At 37.5% G+C, this 11,158-nt stretch overlaps 3 protein-coding genes across 3 annotated transcripts in view; 1 reads left to right on the top strand and 2 right to left on the bottom strand.

Moving 5' to 3' along the window:
• LOC105171867 overlaps positions 1-3,596 on the top strand; it is a gene marked incomplete in the record, with an annotated part of 4,230 nt that extends 634 nt beyond the window's left edge. Inside the window, 7 exon segments of the mRNA XM_011093117.2 lie at positions 1-116; positions 662-868; positions 1,217-1,312; positions 1,439-1,558; positions 2,330-2,576; positions 2,847-2,884; positions 3,276-3,596. Of these exon segments, the coding sequence (XP_011091419.1) occupies positions 1-116; positions 662-868; positions 1,217-1,312; positions 1,439-1,558; positions 2,330-2,576; positions 2,847-2,884; positions 3,276-3,377 (926 nt within the window).
• On the bottom strand, positions 4,229-5,472 carry LOC110012729 (putative F-box protein PP2-B8). The gene is made up of 3 exons (XM_020697463.1): positions 5,378-5,472; positions 4,715-4,833; positions 4,229-4,620 (listed from the first exon to the last, which is right to left on the bottom strand). The coding sequence occupies exons 1-3, from the start codon at positions 5,384-5,386 to the stop codon at positions 4,251-4,253; spliced, it is 498 nt and encodes a 165-aa protein (XP_020553122.1). The 5' UTR covers positions 5,387-5,472; the 3' UTR covers positions 4,229-4,250.
• LOC105171866 (probable disease resistance protein RF45) lies at positions 6,378-10,986 on the bottom strand. Its single transcript, XM_011093115.2, has 3 exons — positions 9,639-10,986; positions 6,906-8,692; positions 6,378-6,614 (listed from the first exon to the last, which is right to left on the bottom strand). The coding sequence occupies exons 1-3, from the start codon at positions 10,633-10,635 to the stop codon at positions 6,600-6,602; spliced, it is 2,799 nt and encodes a 932-aa protein (XP_011091417.1). The 5' UTR covers positions 10,636-10,986; the 3' UTR covers positions 6,378-6,599.

The following is an 11,158-nucleotide window of genomic DNA, read 5'->3' as shown; positions in this document are numbered from 1 at the left end:
CGCTGTTGCAAGAAATAAACACCCTTAAGCTTAGAATCCAAGAGCTTGAACGGCTCAATTCTCTTCAGGGAGCCTCAGTTTCCGAAACTGTTGCGAGTATTGCCAAACTACTGCAGGTAAAGATGTGGCCTTTTAGTGTTTAGCTTTTTGCTCAGGAAGTTTTCTTGTTACTTATTCTTTGAATTGGACTGCCGGATGTTGAATTGATATTCTTGGAGGGTTCAGACGTTTCTTTAAATTCAAAATGATTCTCGGGTACATCTAATTGTCGCTGATTTTAGATTATGTCTTCGTTTGGTTTCGAGGCATTCTACATACTAAGATAATATTTCCTTCCACTGAAAACCATTTAGCTGGAATTTTGAAGTGGGTGTGGTGAAGGAAATATCGGTATTTCTGTTTCCGTTTCGTTAGTAGGACGCGTGGTTTTGTTTATATCCATTTGAAAACTTCGAAAGAGAAAGCTCCTGCTTCCCGTAGTGGATTTTAATTGATTATGATGGTTGTTACATGATTGAAAAGTGCATCATTGTCATTGTGATAAAATTTGATATAGTTGTTTGCTTTTGATGTTATGCTGTTTTTCTTTATACAACAGCTTCTGGTCATAGTACGACTGTAATATTTTGATGGTGATGAATACTTCAGTTTTTTCCCGTAGGTTGTGAAGGAGGCGGATTTGGGGAAGAATGTAAATAGAATTGCTGATAGTGGGACGACTGCTGTGCCATTAGTTGTTGAGGCAGCTAAGGAGGAAGAGGAAGTTGTCATAAAGGAAGTAATCAGTATTCCACATAAAAAGGAAGCAGTACAAAAGAGGGCAACACTGAGGATAGGATCAGAAGGAGATGAAGTAAGAGTGATGCAGGTATGATTCTAGCAATTGTTATTTGGTGGTTCGTAGAGCAACTTCTATTATGCTCTATGAATTTTATGCATGCCATTACATCTAGTAGTTTGTCATGGTTGTATGTGTCTGGAGCTCCAATGTGTGCACGAGCACATGGGAAAATGATTTTTTTTTTTTTTTCACAGTCGGGAAAATGATTAGATTAGAAGATACTTCTGGTGATTTGGCTTCACTTTCCCTTCCAATTGATAAGTGATTTACAACTTATATCCTGAAGCAAAGCATAATATTCATGTTGGCTATGGTTATTTAAAGTCTGTAATAAAATCTAATACTGCTTATTCCGTTTTATGCTGTGCTTGATAGGAAGCTTTGCAGAAACTTGGGTTTTACTCTGGTGAAGAGGACATAGAATATTCTAGCTTCTCAAGTGGAACTGAGCGTGCTGTAAAAACTTGGCAAGTATGCATCATTAAGAATATACCGCAAAATAATCTTGTCATTCTCCACTATGATCATCGTCTATGGAGAGAATCATGGTAGTGGTGATTGAGGTATTGCCACCTCTGTTTTTCCTCTTCTTGGCAGGCTACTTTAGGAGCACCGGAAGACGGCATAATGACTGGAGATCTCTTGGAGAGGTTATTTGGAAATTCTGGCTTAGGAATGACCAACAATCAAGAACATGAAGGAATTGGTCCAAAGAAGGTATGCTCCTGGAGTAATGCTTTTGCTATTCTAAAATAAGAAAATAGTAACTGATTTGGCCAATTATTGTATCAAACTTGTTATGAACCTTCTCCTTTTCCACCAGCTACCTCTCTGCCATTTCCTTACTATATCACTAGAAAGATAATGACGGATTGATAAATTACAATAATCTGTATATTTCCCACTAAAAAGAGAATGCTGAATACACTTGCACACACACACACTCAAAACGATAAATTAATATTGGCTTTCTACCTTATTTTTGTTTTAGTAAACAAGTGGAAGTTTTAGACAATTTATTTTCTTATGGATCATGACAAGCAATTTAATAGAACATAGTATACTTCCCATGTAAAGTAAGCTCCACTTCTCCTTCCCTTTAGACTCCCCCCTTCCCTTAATCCAACCAAACAAAGCCTTAACTGTCCAACCATCGGGTATTTGTTAACTCTAATCCAATACCTTTTGCTTTATTTTATGAGTTTTAGTTCCGAATGCGAGTCTGTAATTTAATACGCATGTAGATGCTTGATAACCTTGTAATATAGCACAGGTTATACATCAGGGTCTTCAGGCCTAGTTGTTCTTATACGGGAGAGATGTTACTTGAACATTTGACATAATGAGCCGTTGCAGTGAACCACATTATGTTTTCAACCTTAAGTCGGATGATACATTCTTTCCATTATTTTACCCATATTTGCTATTACTGAGCATTAATTTGGTGTTATGATTCAAATGTTCTGTTCTTTGCCTCTTTCTTTGAAGAGTACAAATGGAGTCCCAGTTGGTGCCATTACAGACATATCTAAAGTTGAGCAGACGGTTGTAACAGAAGAAGGTGTATCAAAAGTTGAAGCCTCTCAACACAGAGTATTTCTTCTTGGAGAGAATCGGTGGGAAGAACCTTCCAGGCTTTCTGGTAATAGCAAAAGAACTGTAACCAAGAGTACAAGTGCAAATGTTGCAACCAAGTGCCTTTCTTGCCGTGGAGAAGGCCGTTTATTATGCATGGGTAAACTTTCCCTTCTGTTGTCATTCTCTTTATACGCTATTAATATAGCAATAAACCACAAACAATGAGAGAGAAGAACTAAAACAAGTCAGGAAAAAGGGTGGCAGCCTTTACCAGAGTGGAAATGCCACATGTCAAGTCTCAATGCCAATTCTACCTGTTCAGTGACCAGCATTCATTCACTTGTTCGGGGTGCTCCTTTTTCATTTAAGTAGAACTTCATTTAGCTATACTTACATAGATTCACAATACCCTTTGATATTCGTGCAGAATGTGATGGAACTGGCGAACCAAACGTTGAGCCACAGGTCAGAGAACATCTCTATAATAGTTATTTGATACTACTTCATAATTTCAACTCATTTGTGGTGGTTTTCCAAGTCTCGTGGTTTTACATGCATCTTCATCTATTGTGGTTCTAAAGCTTTGATGAAATATCACCTCATTTTGACTATGATGAACAAAACAGCCATTAGTTTTTCCCAAACAATCATTGAGCTTAAAAGTAGTATCGTGCTATGACTAACACTTTCTCAGCACACAAGAAACTTGACAGGTTTTGGGAATGGGAAAGGTAGTGTTATGATGTCTCTGATATTGAAAACCAAGAGTGATCTTTCATTTCCAACAGTTGTTATATGTTGAACATGTCAGCATTTCACTCTGTGTTTTTACTGATGATCGAGTTCTGAGATGCAGTTCTTGGAATGGGTAGATGAAGGATCAAAATGTCCCTACTGTGAAGGTCTTGGATATGTAACCTGCGATGTCTGTGGGGGAAGAACAGCAACAGCTGCTTAAATATACATATCCAGATATGTAAATATAGCCATTTAGCACCAACGTTATTTTTTAACTTAAGCCAATATTAATAGAAGAAAATTTCCATGTCTTCTTTTTTCTTTGCTCTGATAGTATAAATTCTATGGAGATGTTCAGATGGTCTTCAGCAGGTCAGGATTTGGTGTATAGAATTAAAACCTGAATTTAAGCACAATCATATATTATTTGGGATCAAAATCTTTGAAGTTTTCGCTATTTACCAATATATAATGTGTGATTTCTTCTACTTTAACATCTGATGGGCAGAATAATTGGGTATTAATGGTTGGAATCAGTCACTTTACAACGTGCATGGAGATTGAGATTAATTAAAACTGAACCTACAAATACTAAATTTATTTAATAGATGAAATGCAAACTAAAAATAAGGCTCTCTCCCTCTATATCGATTTGTTGTAATTCGTTAATTCGATTTGTTCTATAAGAGAGAAAGAGACGAGCAAACGAATACTTCAACTAGCTTACGGAAAGAGATCGACCAATCCCTAAGCTAATCTTTATACAAGAAAATGAACCTTTTATAGATTCCTTTGGTTCTACTGCTTTTCTTTAAGATGAATCCTTTTCGTCTACATTATCAAGTCTCATTGGTGGCCTATACAAGAGGTTTTGAATTCAAATCTCACTGCCAGCTGTTTATAAAGAATTCAAAAACAAAAAAAACGAAATTAATTCTACACGCAAAACTAAATAGAAAAGAATTATTTGAACTTTTAGATTATATGGTTGTTTAGGAATATCCTTTGTTTAACCCACACATTCTATAACATATAGTTCTTTGAGACAAGTGGAGTCTCCGTGTACGTAAACGTAGGTTGAAACACAACCCCTTCAACGACGAGGCCAGTCTTCCATCTCCTGAATCCAGCAATGGTGCCTCCACCTCTCCGTCATCTCCTTGGCCAACGTAGAAGTTCTCCATTTCGACCTCCATCCACCAACCACTCTCTGCACGACATTTCCTCCCTTTGTCTCCTTCACAAGTTGAAGGTACACTGTCCTGGCTCCTTTAGCTACGTCTCTAACTGATTCATCATTCACAAATCTGATCATCGCCTTGGCAGATTGAAGGCTGCAGCCTCCTCCTATTTTGACTACTAGACACGCTGCATATACCGTCCGCGGCTGCAGCATTCGTGCTTTAATCTTTGCTCGTATACCAAGCCTCAAGACTGAACGAAACTCAGCCACCTCCGAGAACCTTTAAGCAGCCGGAGAAACTTAGAAACAAAATTTCAAAATCACGAAACAGGGGAGAGGGTAGAGGTGGGGTTAGGTAGGCTTCTGATGAGGACCTGGAATCTGCATCAAATCTCCATTTCCAGTTCTGAGGGCTATCTGTTAGTGAAATTTTGAGATCCCTTGCTCCTACTATGCAACATTTCTTCCCAGTCGTTTTCTCGAGACAAAAACTCTGTCGTAAAGATTAGTTGTATATGAATAATTGGAAACCTGGAAATTGTACCATTTTTTTGGTTTCACTTTCGAACCTAATATTTGGCACGGCCGATTTTCGACCAGTTTACCGAATTTTTAGCATCCCTAATAATTTATAAATAAATTTAGAATTATTGAGACCATTTTACAAATAATTTTTTCATAGAATTTTTTTAAATAATATATCATTTATTTTACTATTTACAAGATAATATTATGAAAATATTACACGATAAATAATGTGATGATGCCTTGAGTTTTTTAAAATTTGTGCACTTGAAGTTAGATCAATTGATAAATAATAATCCAAGTGAAAAACGAAGAAAAATAATATATTTTTTCTGTTCAAATTGGGTACATGGACTCTGAGTATTGATGGATAGAGACTCAATCCAAACCCAATCTATATTTTCTTAATGAGTTTGGGTCTAATAATATTCATTGAGTTTGGGTTTAATAATATTCATTGGATATAAGTTTGAGTCTTAGAATTAATCTTATGAATTTGAATAAAGTCTTACCCAATCCATTGACTCCGCTGTCCAATATTAACACGTTTAACTATGCAGGAGAAAGGGGAAAAAAGGCTTGCTGGTCTCCAAGTCATTTCTTGATAATCCATGTGTAAAAATCTTTGGGAGCTGAAGTTGGTCATGGCATCGAAGTTATCCTCAAGCAGATCACGAGAAAAATAGATGATTGGGAGCTAATGCTGCTGGGACTAAGAGCTCCTCTCTCAGCAGCACTGCTGCGACCAGCCTCTCCCAGTTTTCGTAATTCTTGCTCATCTCTCACCACTCATCAACAGAAACATGTATTTTTTTCTGAGATGTTTAAGACGGGTTCATGAAGAGCTTCTGCATCATCGACTATCTATATAAGGTGATAAAATTATAAAATAAAACCTATATTTTATTTTATAGCAGTGGGTGAAGTTGAGACCGCACGGCCGCCTTCAATTGAAGTCTCCTAGAAGTGAAGAGAGGTCTTCGTGGTAATTAGTGGATAAAGAAGAGTCGTGGTTGACGCATGTAGCCGGCCCCCACTTCACTAAAACTGGAAATTAGATGTTGTAAATTGCATATTTTGTCTTACTAGTTGATGAGGGTAATTTTCAAAAGATCAAATTGCCCCTGTTTTTTAAAAAAATTTGCAGCAAAGAACAGGATCCGCGCATGAAGGCGTGGGTCGGGTCGGCCGACCTGACCAGTCTGACCCAGACCAATGGACCCTCGTTTTGGTAACCGTAGGATCACCTGACACCAGGAGGCTCTGATGATGCCACGTGACACCTTATCATACGGTACCGTACACTATAAATACTAGCATTTATGAATATTTAAGCAAGTGCATTTATCTAAGCACTTTAACATCAAGTTATTCTACCTAAGGGAACTACAGAAACATGGAGATGTGATTCTTGTCTATTGCAAAAAAGACGAACAAGTTGCAGACATTTTAACCAAACCATTGCCTGCTTGCAAGTTTGAGTTATTTAGGACGATATGCATTATTGAACAATTCAAGCATGCATCCGCAGTTGTTCAATATATGAAAGCAAAATGCTCACAACCGAACTTGAGGTTTATAATCTCACAAACGGACACATTATAATTATCACACTTTATTTGTTCAGAATTGTGCTTCTGAACGCGCGAAAGGTAATTTGATGTATTCTGTCACTGCTAGACACGGAGAGGATCCTGCTCGGAATCTCTGGCAATGAATGCGTTTGAGTTTGCATCATGAAGGGCCACTCTGCAAGCAAGAGATCAGAAGTCAGATAAGAATCGATTGGTATAAGAAGTTGCGTTTGGTTTAAAGGATTTTAGAAGTTACAGATTTTTAAATTCATAATAACAAATATATGGAGTTTGTTGGATAATTTCAAGTTACAATAAATTGAAATTGTTTAAGGTTCATTTTCATCTATTTTCTAATCACTGTCATTTGAAATTTTAAGACCGAATGGATATTGATCCGGAACAAATCACCATTGAAAGCCTTCTGATAAAGAAAATAATCAAGCGACTGGAGGATGTGATTTACCTTGCTGTCCCGCGTTCTTTCATCATCACTGCAAGGATGTTTAAACAAGATTTTAGGTAAAGGCTGCACATTCTCCATTCTCATCTGCTCCTCTACCTTCTTAAGACTCTTTTCCAGTTCTTCATGTACTTCCCAGACGTTCATTTGTTGGAGTCGACGAACAAATTGTAATCCTTCTGGTGGCATTTCCAATTTCCGACAATTTACAATGGCCAGAGTAGAAAGTTTGGGCATAGCTTGATCTTGGACAGTCCACTTTCCTAATTTATGCAAATTCCATATCTCTAAACGTTCAAGTTCGATAAAGCCCGCTGCTGAACAGACCATTTCTTTCTCGACAAAGGCATCATCATTCAAGATTAGTTCACGTAATTTAGGAAGATGCTGCAGTGTTTTCATTGGATCTTCACCGAGTTGTGAACCAACAAGAACAAGCTTAGCAAGACTCCCAGAAATTCTATCATGAACTGGTAAACGAAATATGTGTCCCTCCATGAAGAGGACAGTTAGAGCCTGACATTCTAAAACATTTCTGAAAACAGAGTGCTTTTCTTCTGCGTAACAATCGAAGTTCCTTATCTCCAGGGATGTGGAAAGTAAGTCATCATCTTTCATGCATCTAGTGATGCATACTATCTCCTCGGAGCTCCCTGCAATTTTTGAAGATATGTACCGAAGATTGGTTAACTGGGAGAGATCTTCAAAGTTGAGCATCCCCGTGTTGAAGTTTATGATTGTCTCAAGTTTTGTCAAACCTTCAAGTCTCAATTTGCGAGCATCACGTGTATGAAAAGAATCAGGAAAATACAGATGCATCAACTTTTTCAGTTTCCACAGGATGTTGGGTATGGTAATTTTACTGAGGGGTCGAACTCGTAGATCAAGAATGAGCAATTGCATCAAGTTGCCAACTGATGATGGTAGCTTCGGCAAAACACAATTTCTAAAACTCAAGTACTTCAGAAGGAACAGTTTGCCGATATCCTGGGGTGGCTTGATCACTTGAAAGTCAAATCCATCAAAATATAGAATCCTGAGATATTTGAATCCAATTAAACTAGATAACTTCTTTGGCCACCCGAATCTTGGCCGGTTCTCCTTTGCACTAAATAGGAGACACCGGATGTGCTTCTTCTCATTATCCTCTAAAGGAAAATCATATCCATCTTCATACTTGTCAAAATCTATGGCCAGTCGGTAGACTTGATTCTGTGACAAAGAATCATGCATCGGCCTATTATGTCCATGTCCAAAATCCTCAACTTTGAAAAAACCTTGCTCTTTGCTCTTGAAGAGAGAAAGGTTACGCATCAGTGGATTAAGCCGACAAGACTTAAACCTTGTGACCGTTGGAAGTTCCTCTTCATGCACATCAACTATACTTCTCTGTGCCAGATCATTCAAATACCTTTCTGCTACATCCTTCAGTCTTTCCCCTACTCCACAGTCTTTTAAAGAGATAAGCCCTTCAGCCACCCAGAAAAGGTACAATTTCTCTGCATCAATTTGAGCATGTTCTCCGAAATTCCCCAAGTAAAGAAAACATGGCTTGAGAAAATCTGGTAAGTCATCATAACTCAAAGATAAATGTTGTAATGTTGATCCTGCTCCCCAACTTTCTTGGCTCTTTCTAACATAAGACTCAAGGTTTTGATGCACTACTTTCAAGTCCTCCAAGTGGTGCTTTGTTGCAACAAATTGTAGGAAGTTAACGACCGGTGACGGAAGACCTTCACAAAATTTTACCACTTTGTTTCCCATCTCTAATATTTTATCAGCTTCACTTTCTGCAAATATAAAATGAAGTTGAGCATGCAATTGAAGGAGCAAACTACAGTTATACAAGTTAATTTTCTCTCCTACGTACTTTGTAATATGACCACCGATACTGTTTAAGAGGCGTTTCGCCTATATAGTCTCTATACTAAGATGGAGCACAAACACCAATAGAAATACAATTAGCCAAATTATTTGGAGACAACTATGTTTATGTTTAAATCTTGAAAGGGCCGAAATTTTTCATTACTCTCCTCTCATCCTTACTGTTCGTCTCACTTTAGTTTCTCATCTCTCAAATGCACAGTAGACATATGAAGATGATAAAGCATCTAAGTGATGACATAGAGTGTCGTAAATCCTGTAAGTGATAACATAGATAGAAAGACGTAGGATGTTTCCTTTTTTTGTTATATTAAGAAAATGACTCAAAAACTACCAAAAAGTTTTAGGCTAAGCATCGAGCTAATTAGCAAATAAAATTCCTATTAAATTCATTGTTAATTTACATTAACAACGAATTCCACTATTTTGCAAGAAACATATGTCGTTGCTATTAGAATTATTTCTTGTAGTGGATTTCTTGAACGTTGATTTAATTCAAGTTTTTCCATAGTAATTATAAATAAGTCATTCATCTGTCTTTTCGATTGCTGGCTCCTCTTTGAGTTTAACTTTATTTTATAAAAGTTTACTACTAGTTAAGCATTGTAGAAACAATATTTCAAGTTATCTTTTGAACTTTGTTTCGTTTAAACTTTTATGTGGTCTAATGATTTCATCAAAGATTAATGGTGTGAATGAATCCAATCCAACAAATAAATGTCTTAAATTTGATTTCTATCATTTTACGAACTGGAGATAAAATAGTTTCTCTTTTTCTAGCTATATCATCTGTAGAAAGTGTTTCTGGAGCAGAAAAGACAAGGGTGTCTCAATAATGTGGAGGAAACTAACCTGGCAGATCCATCAGGAGAACCCTTTCCCGGAACAACTGGCAGCTTTCATCTTCGGTAAAATACCTCAACCGGTGGATGTATCTCTTCTCAGCCACAATTTCAACAGCCTCCGCCGCTTGTCTGACCCGAGTTGTGATCAATACTTTGCTAGCTGTGTCCCCTGACGGGAACGCAATACGAAGAGTTTCCCAAACATCTGGAGACCAAATGTCATCCAGAACCACTAGACACTTTCTATCTTGCTGGATTTCACAAACCCGTCGGGCCAACTCCTCTCCCCTGATCGCCGACACGTCTTCCCTGTGAAATGGATAAAACTGCAAATAAAGATCTTCGAAAACCCTCCTGGGCTCGAAATCTTGGGAGACATAAACGCAGGCAACAGCGTAGAAATGATTCTTGTCCTGGAAATCCTGGTACAACTTCTTAGCAAGAGCGGTCTTGCCTGAACCACCCATGCCCCATATTGCAATAACCCGACACTTGGGATCCTTAATATATGAACGCAGTAGCTCCATCTCTTCTACCCTTCCAACAAAATGATCGTGACCATTTGTTTGCCTAGACAATTTAGTACTCCGATTTGATGAACTTTCTCCTGCGGCTTGAGTAATGCCAATTACTTGGGCAATCCTGGAGAGGAACTCAACCCTGTTGCTGATTTCCTCCATCTCTGCTTCAACTTCTTTAGCTGATGCCATTTGAACCCATTTTCTGAAGAATGTTGCTCCTGGATACTCCATCTTAATGGTTATGTACTCCATTGCATCCTCAATCCTGTAAATAAGGTCTATAATATTCCTGGCAAAGAGCCTGATCCTCTCGTCCGCAGATCGACTTCTTTCTGCATCCTTTTGCAAAGCTTTTATCAGCGGCATCTCATTTTTCAGGTATTCCTCGTATTCTTTTATCTTTTCTCCAGACAATAAGTCGTATTGTTCCATCAGAAGGTTTTTCAGTGATGAAGTGGCAAAACTTACTATTGCATCCGCCATTGAGACAGAAAAACTTACAATAGTTTGTTTGGCTGGGGTGGAGGCGAATAATTGCAGTATCTTGTACAATCAACACATTTTTCTCCCGGATGAATTACACTTTGTCTTCTTGAACTCTGTTTTTGTTTTCTTGCTTGCCCCTTTCAGCTTTGAAATAAACAAGTCAACTTTCGGATGAACACCCAACGTAGTGGTTGGATCTGTTTCTCAAACAATTTTAAAATCACCGAAGATATTTTATATGGTTGGATTTTAGTATTTTGTCTTTTTTGTTTAGGCCAATGCAATTGTAGAGTTGACCATTGTACACGCTTTCAATATGGAGAGTTGAGACACCCTTACCCACTTTAAAGACTAGGGTTAGTAAATGAATATTATTAATTATGGATAAATAAAATTAATTAAAAACTTAATTTTTATATTATGAAAATTTATTTGTTAGAATTAAGAATTATGATATAAATATTTGCCATAACAAATAAAAAAATTACGACCAACAATTGTTGTATGATCGTGGTCAATA

Source organism: Sesamum indicum, linkage group LG10, assembly GCF_000512975.1.
Source record: "Sesamum indicum cultivar Zhongzhi No. 13 linkage group LG10, S_indicum_v1.0, whole genome shotgun sequence".
NCBI lineage: Eukaryota > Viridiplantae > Streptophyta > Magnoliopsida > Lamiales > Pedaliaceae > Sesamum > Sesamum indicum.
This window is presented reverse-complemented; position numbering and strand designations above follow the sequence as displayed.